We start from the raw sequence: 22,807 nt of genomic DNA on the forward strand, positions 1-22,807 counted from the left end.
AAAGAGCCACGCATCTTCTGGCTTCTCTCCTCCAATCACCGCAGCTCGCATTCACAATGCTTGTGTATGATGCGTACACACACACGCACACACACACACGTGTCTCAGTGGCAGCATTGTCCCACATGTTTATGGATATAGCACGGAGTCTGGCATTGCGCAATTGCATGCACAAGCTTCGGTCATTCGGAAGATTATGAAATGACGCACTATTAGGAGTGACGATCATCCGACTTTAAGAATTTACTGATTGAATACAAGGCACTCATTGGTCAAGCCCCTAGTTTACATTACTGAGCTACTAGTGCTTAAATCTCATAAACACACTCGTAAGCTGCACAGTTCTGAAGACACTCTTGTCTAAAGACAAATCCCAACATGCAAAACAAAAATAATATTGGGAAACGGTGCATTTGCCTATACAGCTCTCAAACTGTGAAAGACAAATACAGTCAACCTCGGATACCTCAAATTCGTCGGGACTGAAGAAAATGGTTTGAAGTACGCGAACTTCGAGGTACGCGTACGTCAAATTTTCTTCAACTTATCCGAAGTTTTTCGATGTTCAACATACATGGTGTCTGTTGTAGTGCCTACAGATTGTTTACATGCTTGTCAATTAGAATTGAATCGACTTTTATATGAATGAATTGAATGAAAATCGGAATTGAAATCAAAATTTCAGAAATAAAGATATTGATTGCCCTATAGCGCCACCAAAAAAAAAAAAAGTGAGATGTTTGTCTTTACTTTTGAAAATGAATACTGTAAAACGAGGAATTTTCGCGTGCATTTTAATTTCGCAAATTTGGCGAGCGCCAAGATTCGCGAAATTAAAATGCACGCAAAAGTCCTTGTGTACACTATACGCATTGAACGCCAGTGGCATTTCGCGAAAATTTCATGCCACGAAAAAGGCTGTCGGCTCCAATTCGCAAAAAATTCATGCCGCGAATATATCATGTTTTACAGTAGCGGTAACAGTCGGCTCCGCAAGATGCTAAAATAAATGTCAGATGTTTGCTTTTAATTTTGGAAATGAATAACGGTAATATTCGACTCTGTATTATTGTAAAATAAATGTCGGATATTTGCTCATAATTTTGGAAATGAATAACAATAAGACTCAGCTCCATATGGTGCTAAAACTAATGTCAGATATTTGATTTTGCGTTTGGAAATGAATGAGGATAACATTCGGACGCTGAAATAAATGTCGAATGTTTGCTTTGACGTTCGGAAATGAAAAACAATGATATTCAACTCCGTACGATGGTAAGATAAATGTTGCATGTTTCCTTGTACTTTCGAAAGGAAATAGCAGTAACATTCGGCTGCGGAAGATGCTAAAATAGATGTCAGATGATCGCTTTTATGTCCGGAACTGATTAGCAGTGATATTCTGCTCCATACGAAGCTAAAATAACTGTCTGGTGTTTGCTTTTAAATTTCGAAATGAATAACAGTAACATTCAGCTGCGTTCAATGGTAAAATTAATGTTTGATGTTAGCTTTGACGTTCGGAAATGAGTAACAATAATATTCAACTCCTTACGATGATGAAATAAATGCTGGATGTTTGCTTTTACGTTCGAAAGTAAATTGCAATAACATTTAGCTCCGGAAGATACTAAAATAAATGTAGAATGTTTGCTTTGATGTTCTGAAATGAATAACAATAATATTCAACTCTGTACGATGATAAAATGAATGCCGGATGTTTGCTTTTACATTCGAAAGTACATGGCAATAACATTCAGCTCCAAAAGATGCTAAAATACATGTCGAATGATTGCTTTTAATGTTAGGCATGTTTGGAAGTGAACAGCAGTAACATTCTGCCCCGTACGATGCTAAAAAAAAATATTGGACATTTGCTATTACATTTCGAAATGAATAACAATAACATACATCTACAAAATGAAAAACAGTAACATTCGGCTCCGTACGATAATTGTCAGATGATTCATTTCACTTTCGGAAGTGGACAGCAGTAACATTCAGCTCCGTATGATAATAAAATAAGTGTCGGATGTTTGAAATGAATAACGGTAATATTCTGCTCCGTACGATGCAAAAATAAATAATAGATTGTTGCTTTTACATTTGGAAATGATTTACGGTATTAATCCGCTCACTTTTAGATGCTAAAACAAATAGCGGATGTTTGCTATCACGTTTGGAAATGGATAAGGATAACATTCAGCTCCGTAAGATGCTTTTACATATAAAAATAATTAACAGTAATATTCGGCTCCGTAAGGTGCTAACATACTAATAAATGTTGGATGATTGCTTTTACAATGAGAAGTGAATAACGGTAACTTTCGGCTCTTTACAATGCTAAAACAAATGTCAGATGCTGACAAATGTCAGCAAATGCTCCCACTTTCTCATTTCAAACGTAAGTTTTGACCTAAATATATAGGCATCAACTTTTATAACAATCTCTATACGCCTGTTTGCTTAATCTTAAAACACAGAATAAGATGTTTGAATTCTCTTTTCATTTGTTTTAGACATGGGCATCTGTATCACTTCAATAATGCTTAATATTAATTTTTCTATGTTTAGTAGGACCGATTTAGTTTTTCTGAAGTTTTTCTTGATTATACCCCCGCCAAACGAAGTTTGAAGGGGGTATATAGGAATCAGCGGACGGTCGGTCGGGCGGTCGGTCCGTTGCAAATCTTGCGTCGCGAACTACTTCCTCAGTTTTCAACCGATTCCCATAAAACTTGGCACAGATGTGTGCCTTGGGTTGTAGATGTGCAAGACGTATTTTTTTGACAGTACCCAAAAGTACGTTGCCATGGTAACGGCATATTATGGGCAAAAATGGGTACAAATCTTGCGTCGCGAACTCCTCCCACAGTTTTTGATCAATTTTTATGTAATTAGGTACAGATGTTCATCTGAATATGTTAATGTGCAAGACACATATTTCCGTAGTGGCAAAAAGTGCGTTGCCATGGTAACGGCATGTTATTGGTAAAATATAGGGCAAAATGCTTCATGGCAAAACTGCTTCATCAGTGTTCTTCCAATTCTCATGGAATTCATATTGAATGTTTGTCTTAGGATATAGGTCAGCATGACACATTTCTTGACAGTGACAAAAAGTATGTTGCCATGGTAACAGCTCACATATTATGAGCCAAAATGATGGAAAATTTTGTGTTGCAAACTACTTCCTCAGTTTTTGCCCAATTTCCATGAAACTTGGTACAGATGTGTGCCTTTGGTTGTAGATGTGCAAGACGCATTTTTTGACAGTACCCGAAAGTACGTTGCCATGGTAACGGCATATTAATGGCAGAAGATCAAGGAAAGATCTTGCGGATTTAACTACTTCCTCAGTTTTTTGACCAAAGCTTATGAAATGTGGCACACACCTTGATCTTGGTGGGAAGATGTGGAAGACATATTTTTCGGACGTGTCGGAAGCTGCGTTGCCATGGTAACGGCATATAAATGGCAGAAGATCAAGGAAAGATCTTGCGGATTGAACTACTTCCTCTGTATTCGACTGAAGCTCATGAAATGTGGCACACACATTGGTCTTGGTGGGAAGATGTGCAAGACATATTTTTTGGACATGTCGGAAGCTGCGTTGCCATGGTAACGGCATATTAATGGTGGAAGATCAAGGAAAGATCTTGTGGATTGAACTACTTCCTCAGTTTTTGACAAAAGCTTATGAAATGTGGCACACACAATAGTCTTGGTGGGAAGATGTGCAAGACATATTTTTCGGACGTGTCGGAAGCTGCGTTGCCATGGTAACGGCATTTAAATGGCAGAAGATCAAGGAAAGATCATTCCTTGGGTAAGACTGTCGTCACGGGGCGGGGGTATTAATCACCTTAAGTGATATTTCTAGTTTTTTGTGTGTGTGTGTGTCACCAGATTTTACTTTCGAAAAAAAAAAAATCAATGATATTGGTGGCCCGATAAAAGTTAGTGTGGAGCCCTGTCTTAACTATTCTTTATTATGCTCGGCCTATACTTCCAGATCATTATATACCACACTATTTTCATGATCACCTTGCTGGAAAAAAGTTTTCAGTGCTTGCGTTCTCGGGGAAGAATAAATGAAACAAACTTCGTGAAAGGCAAAAAAAAAGTTTAAAAAAGGCACTACGCAGGAGATTGATGTTTGGACAGTGGAGCGTGATTAATGGCCAAAGATATAACTGTCAACACCTAATCAGGTGCGCCACGACGGTTAAGAAATCTACGTGCACGGTATGACTATCACGATCAAAAATCAGAACACAGTGGTTAAAGAAAAGAAGATGATGGGGCAGAGCGTAGTGCTATCGCAAGCACTCCATTGGCACGGGTGCTATGTGCATACCGCGTACGTGTGTAGGTAAGAGTTGGGGATTTTCCTTGTCAGCTGTGTACCGGGTATTTCTTTGGGCGGGCGATTGTTCTGGTCTCAGACAATCGAGTGTGAAAAGATTTGTGACATGTCTTCGCTGTCCACGCGCGCTTAATCGGAGATGCTGAGTGATGTTTGCAATTTTGATTCGAGCAACATGCTGGGAAAAACAATAAGTTAATTAAGATCGGGACATTAGATTTCTCTTCGAGGTAACCGAACTTCGAGTTATTTTTTTCGAGCTACGCGAATTTTAATACACGGAAACTCCATAGGAACAATCGGGACTTTCATTTTGCCCCCGAGGTAAGTGATATTCGGCTTATCCGACATCGAGGTATCCGAGGTTGACTGTATCATTAGTAGTCAGGAAATCCCCTGCTGTAACAGTTTTGTAATCAAGACTCAAGACACTTTTAGTTTACATTTAACTGCATTATTGTCAAATATCAGAGGCTTTTGCAGTGCAGAAAAATATACATATGTACATAGGTTTTGCACTTTATGAATTCATATTGTTGTTATTATCATTATCATTATCATCATTATGATGATGCTGATGATGATGATGATGATGATTACCGGTATTATTATTGTAACAGAACCTATACGACTAAAGCCTGATATTGCTTACAGATATGCAGAGTTGTCAGAAAATGCAAAGTGTTAAAGGTTTCTCGGCTTCATTCAGGTTCAACAATGTTCATATGAATGATTCTTGGATCAATCAGTTGTGTTTACTGCAACTGATAGACAAATTGCCCTCCATTGACCTAACCCTAATCAAGCCAGACTTTTTTTGAGCTATGCAAAGTCCGAGGGAAGTGCATTCTCGGCCATTAGTGGTGCAATCACAATGAGATTTGGCACACATGACACCCACATCGTAATCTACAAGATTTTGTCTCTAGATATTTTTAAGTTATCAGTGTCTAATATTGATTAATTAATTATGCAAATTATTATATTCCAACAGTTGTACATCAAAAAAGCTTCCAAAAGTCATTTCAGTTCTTATATATTTATTTGTTTTTTAACCTTTTTTTTTCTTTGTTTTTTTTTCATTGGAAATTATCACTGACCACTTGTATACCATAATGAGCATATTAAGAATAATTATTCAAAATGATGAATCATGGTAAAAATAGGTTTTTATGAGTTTTATGACAGGGCACTGTTTTCCATAGGAAATGTACACAAAATCACATAATTGTGCCCATGTTTGGGTGACATGCAGTTACAAAAAGGGGCATGGCTTAGTGACGGTACGGGTAGACTTTGCAAATTTGGTTTCAAAAGTTGCATGAAACTTGAAAGAAAAAAAAGAAGTCAAGAATCCTCGTGACGAGTCTTTCTTGCGTTGCTGAATTATTGAAACATCAAGGGGAGGGCAGATTCTGCCCCAGCCCCTGTAGGGTTAAATGAGCACAGATTATACAGTAATTAGAGTAGTAGTCATGGTAAAAACAAAGCAACTTGATGCAAGAATCATTACTTTAGGTAAATAAGTAATGCCCAATAATGCTGCAATGGATAAAAACCATTACTGGCTATTGGGCAGAAACTAGATATTCTGTAGATATTGTGCCAGTCTGGCAATCAGGAAGTTGTGCGTTAGAACCCACTGAGGTACACAATGTATGTGCCCGTGTTTTTTTTTTTATCTTTGCTATCAGTCTATTATGAATAATTTGTGCTTATTTATGTTGATGAAGGGCAATTTGTCAGTCAGTTGCAGTGAGGTCAGCAATGTTGATTTTCATTTGTGTGTGTATGTGTATGTATGTATGTGTATCAGAAAGGAGTATTCCCATTAACTAAATCTAAGAGTTTGATATATCAAATAGAAGAAAATTCACATATTTTTTGGTTTTGGTAGACCTGTTGCTCTCATGCCTGACATTTATTTTTCCATTTTTCATTTGAGGTGCACATGTGAGTACACCTGAAAACCTGTGCAAGATCTTTTGAGGAGAGTTAGTGAAAGCATTGATATTCTGAAATAGTCAGAAATAGAATGTACACAGGGAGGCTTGCAAAGTTTAAAGATACTATGATAATCCCTCGTAGTAGTTGTGGTGGAATTTTTTGTGCAGATACAATACTGATTTTTTTTTTTCAATGCGGTCTGAACTTTCATAAGACCTGTTTGTAAGAAATAGTGTTTCTAGAGGTTTCGTTATCCTGCAACTTAATGTGTTGTACATGTGTTAAAAAAGAAAGAAAAACTAATGTTTTTATGAGTTGTACCTCTCCAAAAATTGAGAATCACTTCTTGAAACATCTGATTTCAAACATTTCAGAATCACCCCTCTACAATTTGTTAAGAATCTCTCCATCATTACATCTCAGAAGGCACTAGTCACAAGAGTAAAATTGACAAATCCATGCTGAAGATTTCAAAAGGAAACTGCTTTGGGTTTTCCAGATAATCATTGTGTTTGCGAGCAGACTATTCAAATTCAGTTTGATTTTACATTGTGATGAGTGCCCTTTAATCACCAGGAGGCAACTGTAAGGTGAGAATTCTTGTTTGGCAACTTTTTGTTGTTCATGTATGTATTAAATAGTTACAATTTGTAACTTCCCCATCACATTAGGATTAAAAAGTTAAGCTTTAAAGTGAATCTAAACATTAGTTATATAGTCATTTGAATAATGCTGTTTTGACTAATATTCATTTATCAAGAAAATTTCATAACTCTGAATATCATTGTCGAGCCCACCGGAGGTGAGGGGAGACTAAGGAATCGCCTGCGGCGTCTGTCCGTCCGTCGTCCATCCGTCCGTCCGTCTGTCCTTCGTTTGTCCGTAATGCTACAAAAACTTCAATAACTCTTTACTCTGGGCTTTGATTGCAATCAAATGTCGAAGGAAGAGGGGTCATACAAAGTTTCACATTTTACCATATATGAAGGTCACCTCGAGGTCAAAGCTCACGGGCAGGGGTCAATGAACTTAAGGGCCCAATGTTAAGTTTTTATGGCGCGTTTCTATTATGTGTCATAACTTTAGATCCATAACTCCATTTGTGACCAAACTTGGATGGTAGATGTCCCTTCGGGAGTGGATGGTCACCACAAGGTCAATGGTCACAAGCATGGGTCAACAAACTTTTAGAGCCCAATGTTAAGTTTTTATGGCGCATTTCTATTATGGGTCATAACTTTTGATCCATAACTCCATTTGTGACCAAACTTGGATGGTAGATGTCCCTTGGGGAGTGGATGATCACCACAAGGTCAAAGGTCACAAGCATGGGTCAACGAACTTTTAGAGCCCAATGTTAAGTTTTTATGGCACGTTTCTATTATGGGTCATAACTTTTGATCCATAGGTCTGTTTGTGACCAAACTTGGATGGTAGATGTCCCTTGGGGAGTGGATGGTCACCACAAGGTCAAAGGTCACAGGCAGGGGTCAACAAACTTGAAGGGCCCAATGTTCAGTTTTTATGGCAAGTTTTTATGGCATGTTTCTTTTTTGCCATAAATTTTTACCCCTTTTATATCTCTTATCTGTTATATCTGCGCCATGAGCGCCTGACTTGGCGGATACCGGCGCTATACAAGACTTCATCATCATCATCATCTCTTTTTATGCCTCCGCCACGAAGTGGTGCCGGAGGCATTATGTTTTCGGGTTGTCCGTCCGTCCGTCCGTCTGTCCGTCCTTCCGTCCGTCCGTAATGAATTTTGTGGACAGGGTAACTATCAAAACCTTTTGAGGTATCCTAATGAAACTTGGCATGTATGTGTATTAGGAGGTGAAGTTGTGCCTATCAACTTTTGGGTGCACATGCTGAAGGTCAAAGGTCAAAAGGTCAAGGTCAAATGCTTAAAATTTCACTTTTTCCCCCATATCTATGCAATGCCTGAAGATATTTTCTTGAAACTTAGTGTATACATGTATTACCCAATTAAGATTCTCTGGTGAAAGTTTGGGGTCATGAGGTCAAAAGGTCAAAGGTCAAAAGGTCAAGTAAAATGTTAAAATTGCACTTTTTTCTCTGTATCTTGGAAATTGTTCAAGGTATCTTTATGGAACAAAGTATATATGCATGTACTGACTGGCAGTGGTTATCTAGGGAATTTGGGGTTCATGTGGTCAAAGGTCAGGGGTCAAAGGTCAAGGGCAATACTTCAAAATTTTACTATTTTCATTATATTTATGCAATGCCAGGAAGCAGGATTATTTTTTTAAAAACTTGATGTATGCATGTATAACCCACTAGAGATTCTCTGGGATTTTCTTTTTTTTTTTTGCCAAGAAGGTCAAAGGTCAAAAGGTCAAAGATCAAGTGAAAGTGCTGAACTTACTTCTTTCTCCATATCTCGGAAGTGGCTCAAGTTATCTTTAAACATAGTACATATTTATGTATGTTCTGCCTGACATTGATTCTCTTATGAATCAAAGGCCAGATGAAAATGATAACAATTTACTTTTCAATACAGAAATTGCACTTTTTCTCCATACAATTTATACCTTGACAATTACTCAAGTGGGTAAACTTATGAAAGGGTCAAAGTCGAAGTTAAAGTTCTTAAATCCCCAAATACATGCTCTCCTATTCATCCAATTAAACATAGGTCAAGGAAGGTGAACATTCGATACATTTGTGACAAACATGTCATTTTAATATTTTGCCAATTTTGTGAAAATGTAATCACACATTGTCCACATGTACTATAGACCTATTAGGAGAATCATGCATTATGGCGGAGGCATACCAGTCGCCATAGCGACATTTCTAGTTTTTAATCTGTTATATCCCATTCGCGTACAATTTCTTTTACGCGAATGGGCGAGACACATTATGGCACTTGCCTTGTTTAAATGAACTGTGCACATTTCTTCTACTCTGCTAGAGACATATTAAGGGCACTTTTATTTCCCCTGCCTACTGAATAAGGAAAATCATGTATTCTTTTGCATTGCTAGAAAAAAAGGAAATAATTCTGTTTTTTTCTGTGTATATTTTCTTACATAGTTTCTCTGCCATTACCTCACAAATTCTTGTAGCCTTCTTATCCAGCCATCAGGGCCCTTCGATGTTACTAAATTTTTTAACTTTTTAAATTGTTGAAAGAATTGTCAGCTTCTCTTTAAATGTTACTGATGTGGTCTTGTAATACTTCTGCATTCACTTCAAAATCCACATAATGGAAGGAATTTTCCTTTAAGCAGCATAGAACGCTAGAATAAGGTCTTTGAAGGAGACTCTAGTGATGTTGAGACATTTGATATGTTTTGCTGGATGTACAGTTTTTGTGCCGAGAATCAAAAAATACATCAGATTTTGTTTAATGTTGTTTTCATCCCAGAGTGATCACAGAGAACCAGTCCACTGCTATGAAAATTCTTCACCAACACTACACGAATTGGCTGAGACAAGAGAAAGCTTGGGAACCTGTCAGCCTTGCCACAATCTACCAGGATGTCTGCCATCCACTCTCCCTGCCAGTCCTTCAGTCACAGAAATCAGCCTGCAATGCTCCTGGATACTGGAAGCTGGTAGTCTCTCTTCCACCTCAGCCAGGTGCCAACTATGTTGTCTATGACTGGCTTCGGGCAAAGCTTATGCATGGCAAGATATCTCAACAGCTCAGGAAACAAAAACTCAAGGATGATGAGAATGTGAGTGTATTGTACTTCAGATATGATGATCCTAATTGGTAGAGCATGTAGAGTCTTTTTTAGGCCTCCGCTACGAAGTGTCGCAGGAGGCATTATGTTTTCAGGTTGTCCATCCATCCTTCCGTCCTAGTAACCAATTTTGTGGACAGCTTATCTAAAAAAAATGTTAGAGGTATCCTAATGAAACTTGGCTATATGTATGAGTGGGCAAAGTTGTGCCTATCACCTTTTGGGTACACATGCTCAAGGTCATAGGTCAGATGCTCAAAATTTATGCAAAATCTATGCAATGCATGGAGATATTTTCTTGAAATTTTATAGTGTATACATGAACTACCTAAGATTCTCAAGACAGAGTTTCGGGTTTTGAAGTCAAAGGTCAAGTGAAAATGTTAAAATGTCACCTTTTTTCCATATCTCGCATATGGTTCAAAGTATCATTATGGAACTATTAAAGTACATGATTGTACATATGCATGTACCAACTGACAGTGATTAGTAGGGAATTTAGGGGTCATGGGTCAAAGGTCAGGGTCAACTCCTCAAAATTTCACTAGTTCCCTCTTATCTGTGCAATGCCTGCAGGATATTTCTTGAAACTTAGTGTATGCATGTATTACCCTATAGAAATTCTATTGAAAGTTTCTTGCTAAAAGATCAAAGGTCCAAAGGTCAAGTAAAAGTGCTAAATTTCTCTTCTTCCTTAAACTTATAAAAGGTTCAAAAGTCAAGTAAAATTCCTCAAATCCCCAAGCACCTGCACTCTTAGAGAATATAGCCATATATCCAATTCAACTTACACCTGTAGTTCAGATTCATCAGGTTCAAGTGAACATGCAACACATTTGTGACAAACCTGTCATTTCAATATTTTGTAAATAATGTGAAACTGTCATCACACATTGTCAAGACATTATACTATAGACCTATTTAGGAGAACCATGCATTATGGTTGAGGTATACCAGTCGCCATAGCGACATTTTTAGTTTTTATTAACAATTGTTCAGAAACCAGTACTTTTTTGCACTGTAAGCCTGCTGGATACTGTTCCATATCCATTGTCTTCGGTAGTTAGTGAGGGAGTAAGTATCACATGCATGCCTCCCACACCCTCCCTCTACTTGGTAGCTCCGCTCCCTCGCTTTAGCGCTCAAAACATTTTCAGTGTTTGTTTGTTTTTCAACATCAGTTTTCATGCCTGTATGACCCTTTTATTCTCAGCTCAGTGTAAACCCTTTCATTTTGCAGGACAATTTCTATAACCCTTTTATTCCCAGCTAAATGTAAACCCTTTCATAGAAACTGACCTAGTTTCTGTAACCCTCTTATTCCCAGCTTCTCTGTAGACCCTTTCATTTGGCAGGACAGTTTCTATATCCTTTTATTCCCAGCTCAGTGTAGACCCTTTCATTTTGCAGGACAATTTCTATAACCCTTTTATTCCCAGCTAAATGTAAACCCTTTCATAGAAACTGTCCTAGTTTCTATAACCCTCTTATTCCCAGCTCTTTGTAGACCCTTTTATCTGGCAGGACAGTTTCTAGATCCTTTTATTCCCAGCTTCTTTGTAGACCCTTTCATTTGGCAGGACAGTTTCTATATCCTTTTATTCCCAGCTCAGTGTAGACCCTTTTATTTGGCAGGACAGTTTCTATACGGTAACCCTTTTATTCCCAGCTCAGTGTAGACACTTTCATTTGGCAAGACAGTTTCTATAACCCTTTTATTCCCCGCTACTTTGTACATCCTTTCATTGGGCAGGACAGTTTCTATAACCCTTTTATTCCCAGCTCAGTGTAGACTCTTCATTTTGCAGGACAGTTTCTAAAGCCCGTTTATTCCCAGCTACTTTGTTCACCCTTTCATTTGGTGGGACAGTTTCTATAAACCTTTTATTCCCAGCTTGGTGTAGACACTTTCATTGTGCAGGACAATTTCTATAACGCTTTTATCCCCAGCTCAGTGTAGCTCCTTTCATTTTGCAGGACAGTTTCTATCACTCTTTTATTCCCAGCTCAGTGTAGACCCTTTCATTATGGAGGACAATTTTTATATTTCTTTCATTCCCAGCTCAGTGTAGCTCCTTTCATTTGACAGGACAGTTTCTATATCCCTTGTATTCCCAGCTACTTTGTACACCTTTTCATTTGGTAGGGCAGTTTCTATAACCCTTTTATTTCTAGCTCATTGTAGAACCTTTCATCAGTAAGGACAGTTTCTATAACACTTTTATTTCCAGCTCAGTGTTGGCCCTTTCATTTTGCAGGACAATATTTATAACCCTTTCATTCCCAGCTTCTTTGTAGACCCTTGTGTGTATAACATACTTTATTTCCATTGCAAATTAAAGCATGTGATAAATAATCCTTGGATACTACCTTAGTACAAGGAAGGAAATACAGTGGACCCGGTCCATCGCACCACAATTGACAGTTACACAAATATATACATGTATACACGTACATTTACACACAAACATAGTACATGAACAGCTGTTTCACGACAAAAAAAACACACACAAAATGAACTTATATCAGCATATATTTAACCTAAGAAACACACGAAAAATAACTCATTCGCGTTCAATTACACCAATCTACCAAAATTCATTACCAATAAATTACATTAAATCAACCCAATATAATCATAACTATTTCACATCCAATATTATAGAAAAAAAATGAGAAAATATATATAATGATAAATACATATGCAAAGATATAAATCCTATAAATATACATATTCAACAATACAAAGGGGGAAAATCAAAATGGAAATAATTACTGGTAGATATAAACATATGATTTATACAGTGTAAACCATACACCATACAAAAAAAGGGGGATGTAGGGAATGAGTGAATACTCTCATTTTCATAGAAGCCTGAATCCTTAAATTATTGAATAATTAATTTAAAACTGCAAATGAATACTGGATGGATGTCAGAAGCAGGCCCTGTCTTTGTAAATACATGCATTATTAATATGAGTAATGTGAGAAGGGTACAGTTAAAGCAAAACAAAATGCCACTGCATCTATAACTGTTACAGACTAAAATCCCACATTATCATTATCAAATATATCTGAACTAAGTTGTTGTAATACCATCTGTATACATTTTGCATGCAGTGTATGATAACGTACACAGTTTGGCTCACATACAGTATAGTAAAATACTGTTCAATTACTCTGCTAGCTACACATCATGTACAGACTAATCTGCGGCAAGGAGTTATTACAAGTGCATACAGCACTGCATCTAAACATACTGTCTAGATAGCTACATCTGGACATACTGTCCAGATAGCTATAGCACATAGCATTGAAGGTGTATACAGTGAAACCCCGTTATAACGAGGTCCCTGGGACCGGCGATATTACCTCGTTTTATAAAATGGGTTCAAGAATGTAGCCAATTGGAAGTGCTGAAATGAGTCATGTGTGCGTGCATTAATTTCTTAGTAAATGCACGGCCTGACGTACGTCACAATGTTTACACTAGCAGTGCGCACTCAGTCAGTTGTTACAAGTGCGTCACGCGCTACTATACGCGCTGTCAATCCTGTAAACAACTTCTAGTTCGGGCTGCCACAACAGCCGGCGGCCTTTCTTGTGCATAACACGTGGCGTACATATACTCTTATACGTACGTACAGTACTTATGTGCGGGATTTCCGAGTGCGACGTGCGTAAATGTTTGGGACGAACATCTTCGGACATCTTGACTTTTGAGCGAGTGCTACATGTAGCTGACTGGTATTGACCCACAAAGGTACGTGAATAATGCTGTTAGTTTTTGACCCATTTTATAAAACAAATGATGCACAGGATTATTTCGTGGCGTTAGTGAAGGTGCGGCGCACTCTCGAGTATTGACAACGGTTGCAAACATGCACGAGGCGCAACCATTGTCAATACTCTCGAGCGCGCCGCACCTTCACTAACACACTCTATCCTGTGCATCATTTGTATAATAACCGGTACCTCGTTATAACCGTACGCATCAGAACAAAGAAAAACATAAGCACGATGTCATAATATACCCATCAATGAAAGTTAAGAACATCTTTTGCGTTGTTATTACACAATTATGGATCATTATTATGGAGAGAATAAAGGGAAATTATTTGTGAATTAGGCGAAAAAGTCGGGGTTGAAATAGGTTAATTCTTTATTTTTCTTCCGAAAATCTCTTCGCATAATAGTGCACGTTATGTTCTTGAGAAGTATAGGCCTATATTATATTAAAATCAGATTATATAAAATGCGTTTGTTATGTTTTTCTAAACGCCAGCGCAAATAAAGCAACATACATGCGTTGTTGACCGTAACTTGCTAGGTATTTTTACGCTGTTGGTGTCAAGCGGAAATGTGATAATTTCATGAATCATTTCATCTGTAATCTTATACAATGTATGTTCATTGCACCCGAAAGGATTAAAATGCGTTGTTTATTTTCTTCCAAAATCTCTTCCCGTTTTGTACATCCGTCCTTGAAAAATAAGCGACAGGATTGAATTTAGAAGGTTGTGATCCTTTTTACACAAATCCGTCCCTCGTAGACCATTCCAAAAGAAAGAAAATTTTCATTGTGAAATGCGTTGCTAAAATTGTGATAAAGAACAAACCCAGATGTATTCAAATTGTTAAATGCGTTGGTTTCTTTTTCTGAACATTAACTAAGTAGCTTAACATGCGTTATTCAACTATTTTTACGCTACTGTCAACAGGCGAGATCGCGATGATTTCAGAGTAACATACATGCTTTATTCCTTTACCGTAACTTGCGGGGTATTTTTACGCTGTTGGTGCCCAGCGGCAATGCGATGATTTCATGAATCATTTCAGCTGAAATCTTATACAATGTATGTTCGTTGCACCCGAAGGGATTGAAGATGCGTTGTTCATTTTCTTCCGAAAATCTCTGCGCGTTTTGTACATCCGTTCTTGAAAAATATGTGACAGGATTGAATTTAGAAGGTTGTGATCCTTTTTACGCAAATCTGTTCCTCGTAGACCATTCTGAAAGAAAGAAAAATCTTCATTGTGAAATGCGTTGTTAAAATTGTGATAATAAACAAACCCAGATCTATTCAAATTGTTAAATGTGTTTGTTTCTTCTTCTGAACACCGATTAAGTAGCTTAACATGCGTTATTCAACTATTTTTACGCTACTGTCATCCAGCGAGATCGCGATGATTTCAGAGGAACGTACGTGCGTCGTATACCGTAACTTGCGAGGTTATTTTGCGCTGTTGTTGCCCAGCGGGAATGCGATGATTTCATAAATCATTTCGGCTGTAATATCATACAATGTATTATCGTTGCGCCCAAAGGGATTAAAGATGCGTTCTTTATCTTCTTTCCGAAAATCCCTTCGCAGTGTATACATCCGTTCTTAAAAAATATGCGACAGGATTGCGTTATTCATGTATTTTTACGCTATAATGTCACCCGGTGAGATCGCGATTTCATTATTATTTCAGCTGTAATCATACACTCATATTTGCTAACCAGCAAAAGAACTGGGAGTCGGGACTACAAATGGAAAGGATAAAATGTTGAGTTGCACACGCATTCCAATTTCCATATTTGCCACGAGTGTCGCTACATGAAAAGATTTGAGTGCATTATCTTTTTTTCCCTTGTTGCGCTGTGGTCTGACCTGTAACATTACGCACGTGTGTGATCTCGCGAAGAAAGAAAATCGAATGATTATATGTTTAATAATTTAGTAGGAACATCGGATGGTATTAATGTGTCTTATTGCGTGGTTTAGAAGAAAACATGGAAGGAACAGTTTTCTGCAAAATGGGAAAAAGACATGGATAGTGTGAATTCGATTTTCAATGTTTCGTTTGTGTGTGTTTGAAAAGCGGCAAGTCAAAAAATGGTACCTCATTATATCCGATCAAATTTCTTATGTTTGTCTTTATCGCGATGCGCCGAAAATGTCCTTGTTATAACCGGAATCTCGTTATAACCGAACTCATTATAACCGATACGTTTTGCTATAGGTTTACACGCAAAGGAAAATGGGACCGACGCGATCACCTCGTTATAAGCGGTTCCTCGTTACAACCGGACTCGTTATAACGGGGTTTCACTGTACATGTAATTGTAGATATGATCATACACCGGCAATGAATGATTCTCACTCCCACTTTGTGTACAGCTGTGACAGCAAACACCTTGTCTGATACAATTTCTATTAAATGGCACAAATGCAAACGGTAATGTCACAAAAATGCATACAACAATTTTTTTTTTGACGAGGTAGTATTTGAAAGGAGAACACAGCAAATATATATGTATATATATATATATATATATCCATACTGTCAGAGCAGCAGTCATTACATGACGCTAGTTTGTGATAGTGGATTAAAGTTGTTCATTTCATCGTTAAACAACTATGTTCTCTGTTTATCATTGAATCTGGTCCACTATTACAACATGGTTTATCAACACTTGAGAAAGGGCGGTGAGACGCTCGAAAATTTGTGTGAAGAAATAAACCGTTGGTGAATACAGCATGAAATTTGTTGCAGCTTTGTTACTTATCTTTTTTATATATATATATATATATATATATTTTTTTTTTTTTTTTTAAGTATCCAGTTTGATATATCCCATGCAATGTATTACACATCTTGTAACCAGTGATAGTTCTGACAAATTTCAGTTAACAGTCACATTCTAGTTCAGAAGCTATTAATGACAAGTTGATAGCACTATTCAAAACAAAAACAAAAACAAAAAAACATGGTTACATGATTTGGAGGTTGGGAATTTGGTCAAAAAAAGTCGACTCTTGTTCATGAAGTCTTACATGCATTCAATTGTGTTATCTACCACTGCATTCCCAGCTCAGTGTACAACCTTTCATTAGTAAGGAAAATTGCTATAACCCTTCTATTCCCAGCTACTTTGTACACCCTTTCATTTGATAGGACAGTTGCTATAGCCCTTTCATTCCCAGCTCAGTGTAGAACCTTTCATTAGTGAGGACAATTTCTATAATCCTTTTATTCCCAGCTCAGTGTATAACCTTTCATTAGTAGGGACAATTTCTAGAAACCTTTTATTCCCAGCTCAGTGTACAACCTTTCATTGGTTTAATGACCATTTCTATAACCCTTTAATTCCCAGCTACTTTGTACACCCTTTCATTTGACAGGACAGTTTCTATAATCCTTTTATTCCCAGTTACTCTGTACACCCTTTCAATAGACAGGACAGTTTCTATAACCCTATTATTCCCAGCTCAGTGTAGAACCTTTCATTACTGAGGACAATTTCTATAACCCTTTTTTTCCCAGCTACTTTGTACACCCTTTCACTTTGCAGGACAATTTCAATAACCCTTTTATTTCCAGCTCTGTGTAGCTCCTTTCATTTGGCAAGACAGTTTCTATAACCCTTTTATTCCCAGCTCAGTGTAGACCTGTTCAATTTCCAGGGCAATTTCTATAACCCTTTTTTCCCAGCTCAGTGTAGACCCTTTCATTTGGCAGGAGATTTTCAAAATCCTCTTATACCCAGCTTCTTTGTAGACCCTTTCATTTGGCAGGAGAGTTTCTATATCCCTTTTATTCCCAGCTCAGTGTATAACCCTTCATTTGTAAAGACAATTTCTATAACCCTTTTATTCTCAGCTCAGTGTAGACCATTTCATTTGCCAATACATTTTCTACAATCCTTTCATTCCCAGCTCTCTGTAAACCCTTTCATTATACCCCCGCATACGCAAAGTGTACAAGGGGGTATAGGGATCTGATCAGCGTGTGGTCGGGCGGTCGGACTGTGGGGCTGTCTGTTGCAAATCTTGCGTCGCGAACTCCTTGTACAGTTCTGATGCAATTTCAGTGAAACTTGGGGTGTATGATAACATTGAGATATAAATGTTCAAGACATGGTTTATTTGGGGTTTTTTTTTGCTTTGTCGGAGAAAATGTTGCCATGGTAACTAAAATTTTCCCCAAACCTTTTGGACTGAACTACTTCCACAGTATTTAAGCAATTTATTTCAAATTTGGTGTGTATAATCTATAGGTGTAGTTTATCCAAGGCACAGTTTTTGTTTGTACCCAACAAGGCATGGCCATGGTCACAGCATATTTCCTTGAAAGTCTTCTGGAGTGAACTATGTCCACAATTTTTAAGCAATGGAACTCAAATTTGGTATACATGATGATATTGAGGTGTAGATGTGTAGGACCTGTTTTTTTTTTATGTTTGCCTGAGAAAGTGTTGCCATGGTAACCAGAATTTTCCCAAAACCTTGTGGAGTGAACTACTTCCACAGTATTTAAACAATTTATTTCAAATGTGGTTTGCATAATGATCTATAGGTGTAGTTAAGCAAGACATATTTTGGATTTGTACCCGCCAAGGCATTGCATGGTAATGGTATATTTTCTTGAAAATATTGTAGAGTGAACGTCTTTCACAATTTTGAAGCAATTTACTCAAATTTGGTGCAATGGGGGTTTTGCTGTCAAAATCAAGTTTTTAGGTTATTAGAAGCTGATACATTGAAGAGAACCTGTTTTATGGCAGCCATTTTGGAAAAATCCAAGATGGCGGCATTATACAGTGTAGGTAACAGGGGCAAATGGAAACATTGTTTTCCTGATTTCTTACACAGTCAGCTTTCCAAAAATGTGTAAATTTGATACTCTCTCTCTCTAAAAAAAAAAAAATAATAAAATCTTGCAAAATTACATTTTATAAGGAACCTGACTATAGTTATATCCATCCATTTCCACCATAACAAAGACTGTCTTTGGCCTGAGATCAGGTGCTCATGTATTTGTTTAGTGTGTGTTTTTTGATGTACGCAGGTGTTTCCTGAGTTGCACCATTTTCACCATTTCATCAGCATAGGGTGCATTCCTTGGCTGACTCTTTTGAAAGACTAGTAGCAGATGATGTTGTGTAGTAGGCCTATCGATTTAGATGATTTTCAGTCATGTTTTTTTTTTTTTTTTTTTTTTTTTAGATTATCTTGGTAATATCATCATGCCACGTTCACAATTTCACTCCTTCCTGCAGGTCCAGACCCTAAGTCTGTATACACAAGTGGCCAGCCAATTACCAGTGGGCATCTGTACCAAAGCAGTGATTGGCTGCTCCCTAGGGGACAATGCCGTGTACCAGCTCATGGGAAGCAGCGGATTCATTCTGACACTTGCTAGTCCAGCTAATGAGGTGAGCCTAGTGAATTGAAATACACAGTACATCAGAAATCAGTGACAAATTTTCTGTCATATAGGCACTGTAAATTACTTTTATTTGATAATGAATCAATTGGTCAATTACTAGAGCATCTATATATTTTCAGCATCATCATCATGAGTTAATATTCTTTCTTGTGGGACATCCTCATAATCAACTTATTGTTACCATTACCCTTTTGTCATTGGAATTTTGTGATTTTGTAGCAAAGTAAACTATACTCTCTTTCTTAATGACTACTGCATTGATACTGCTGTCACAAAGATGCACACAGTGTTCACCCATTAATTGGGAACCACTTGAATAGCGGGAACCCTGCATAAGTGCAACAAATCCTGATGTATCAAATTTTTCACATGATATTTCCACTGCTTAATCAGAACCATAAACCACTTTATCGGGACAAATTCTAGGTGAAAAACTTTCATTGTCAGTCATCAATGTCTAGAAATAATAAGTAGATCCTTAGAAATAATTGCAGGGATTACGTTTCCTTACCAAAAGGGTTATTTTCTACCCATATCCAGATAGAGTATGCTAATTGCATAGTCTATTTAAAACATTTGCTGTTACACAGTAGGATGTAGTGCAGGCAGTCATATCGAGTGTACTCATGCACTTTTATCAGATTGCAAATGGGAGAAGAACTTGTCTCCTGACCCCTCCCAATTAAGTGGTGACCACTGTACAGGGAGTGACTGTGCCATCTTTGCCTGTAGAGTGAGAGTACAGTGCTTCAGAGTGTGTGCATATGTTATGATGGTCAATGTACCTTGCAAATGTTCATGGCAGGGTCAAAGTCAGTGGAACATATATAAGTGTGTTTTCTCTACCCTGGCATGAGTTTTGAAAGAAGTGTATCAAAAAGAATGTTAATCACTTTAGGAGACATTGCATTATCCTAATACTTATACAAAGCGATCAATGCCAAGCGTTTTCTTGCAGTCATCCCAGTGAACATTTTATCATTGTAGTAATTTATTGTTTAAAAATATCTGAAAATAGATGAATAGAGAAGAAAAGCATAATTCTATGGGTTTTTGTTTTCTTTTTGATCACTGCAGAGTTGCATCCAAGAAGCCTGCCAGAGACTAAACATGGTCCTTGCGAATGGGGCACAAGGGTCACCAGTGCCCATTCTTTGTGTTGTCAGTGATACTGATGCTGCTGTAGCTGAGAGATGGGTGTTCCATTTGAATTTGGAACTTCTGACCAAGGAGAAAAAAATAGCAGCATGGAAGACGGTGGTAATACCACTGGATGTTGCAGACCCAATTGCCTCTGAGAGGGTAAAAATACCATGTAACATTAATTCATTTGATTAGGGCTGACATCCACTAGAGCACTGACAAGACTGGGAAGGGTTGCGGATTGCGGAAGCGAATTTTGTCATTTCGGCATTCCTTCCACATCAAACATTAAAGAAAAAGTGTGTGAATCGGCTTGTCCTGGGACATTCATAAAAATCTCTGCTCTGACTGTAGACTGACTGCAGACATTCATAGGAGTTTCCTAGGAGTCACTTACAAGTTGTAGGATGGGCTCAAAATGCCTCAAAATATGCTGACCGTAGTCAGACACAGCAGACACATCCAAGATCACACCAGAAGTGGTAAAATCATGAACAAGGGCAATCAGGATGACTTTCCGACAGTATGAGTCGGATATGCGGACAATATATGGAGAAAAAAATGTGAGGTTATATAAAAGAAATTGATTTTTCTCATATGACTGCTAGCCGTCATGTGGAGGTCACACCAGCCAGAATTCACCTTGCCTTACTGCTTCAAATACAAGATGAGAGAGATGCTCCGCTACCACTGGTCTTGACCCTCAATGGAAGAAAATACTGTTAGTTTGGATGATGACTCTAGTTTTTGAAGTCTGTCTTATCTGGGAGAGCAGTCATTTCTCTGTTTAAATTGAAACAAACCTGAAATTGAAATACTTAATTCATTCATTCGTATTTATTCTGCTTCTCACATCAAATTAAATCGAAATAAATTACATGGTTGTAAAAAAATATAAACAAAACATGACAAAATGACAAAGGAGTAATGCAAATGTGTAGTCTTTACTATGTGCATGACTAAGTCATTCTGAAACATTTTATGGTTGCAAGTACATACAAAAGAGGCAATACATTAGATTCAACAAGGAAGCAGAAGACCGTTAGCATAAGCATAGCTGACTGGGCTGATGGCCTCATTTGGATAGCCTCATTAGGAATGTAGCTCAGGTTTGTCTCTCAAAAAAGGTGGCAGAATTTCTGGACCATCTTTTATTCCGAACATGCGCTTCTTTCACACTGTAAAATACAACATTTTTTGATACATTGCATAGCATACCTTTTTTAAAGTGATCAGAATCTTTAATTCGATTTTCTCTCTTTTTTATTGATGAAAGTTCATTACTTTTATCATTCAGTTTGTGGATGGGTTTGGATGGTCCAATCCTGACTTGTGAAATAATTTTCAGGCTTAGAGCTTAGTACTTTGAACTAACCAGTTAGGTATAAGAATGAAATTTTCATTTTGACCTAGTTCTACTTTTATGGGTTTTGAGGTGGGCAGTCACATGTACATCGAACAAAATTATGTGCTATGTGATGGCCGCCATTAAAATCCCTCAAAACAAAATGATTTCTGAAAAGAGAGACATTTCCAAACAAAAACTTACTAGGAGCTGAGGGGGCTGCTTCTTCCTAATTACTGTTGTCTTCTTCCTAATTACCGCTGTCTTCTGTTTTGCCTTCTTCATTGGGCCCCAGGAAATGCTGACATTTACCTGTTCAGAGGAGAAGAGGCTCGGCTGTAGGGCTAGGATGAGTATCTCTCCCCCCCCCCCCCCATTGTCTTTTTGATTTTCATAGGCATAATGCTGCATTGATTTTTACTTTCAAAATGCTTTTGCTCGTGGGAACCTTTCCACTCTTTTGTGTCTTGACCAGCTGTCAGCAGCGGCGTCACACTCTTTCATTTTTAGATTCACGCGCTGTTCTATCTAAAACATTCCAGGTGTCTTTCACTGTCATTCGCAAAGCTGCCCGCACCACAGAATTCTCTCAGGAGCATTTGCGGAAGGTGCAAAGTGTTACAGAATGGCAGGATGACCTGACGATGTCCTCACGACAAGTTGCTGAAGGTGTCAAGAAGTTCATTTCTGCATCCATATTTTGGACTAGATCAAAATTTGGATATGGAACTTTTTCTCTCTCCCGAAGGTGCGGAAATGTCTGGACATGTTTAGGAATGATAAAGACAGTGAATGAACTCTTTCAGGAACGTGTGGAGAGTTTGCGGAATGAGTGCATAATTACTTAATTTGCTTTCCGCATCTTGTCCATGCCCTAGTGGATGCCAGCTCTCTAATGCAAACTTCTTTAATGCAAAGTGGTATCCAGACATGTAAGACTCATTACTCAAAGTGCATCTTTTGGTACTTTGGCCTTGTACTTTTTGTGCAAATTCTCTGTTTACTTTGTATTTTATCTGAAGATTGCATTTAGTATAAGAATCGGCTGTGTGATAGTACAGCCGAAA

The 22,807-nt window shown here is 37.8% G+C and overlaps 1 protein-coding gene across 1 annotated transcript in view; it reads left to right on the forward strand.

The window, feature by feature from the left end:
• The window catches only part of LOC139722643 (germinal-center associated nuclear protein-like), a 128,865-nt gene that overhangs the window by 45,803 nt on the left and 60,255 nt on the right, over nt 1-22,807 (forward strand). The window contains exons 19-21 of the mRNA XM_071633937.1: nt 9,711-10,023; nt 19,083-19,238; nt 20,330-20,554. Coding sequence (XP_071490038.1) covers nt 9,711-10,023; nt 19,083-19,238; nt 20,330-20,554 — 694 coding nt within the window. The remainder of the gene's footprint in view (nt 1-9,710; nt 10,024-19,082; nt 19,239-20,329; nt 20,555-22,807) is intronic.

This window comes from Diadema antillarum, unplaced genomic scaffold (genome assembly GCF_040938485.1).
Source record: "Diadema antillarum isolate AM-2024a unplaced genomic scaffold, OU_Dant_1.0 scf00000168, whole genome shotgun sequence".
Taxonomy (NCBI): domain Eukaryota; kingdom Metazoa; phylum Echinodermata; class Echinoidea; order Diadematoida; family Diadematidae; genus Diadema; species Diadema antillarum.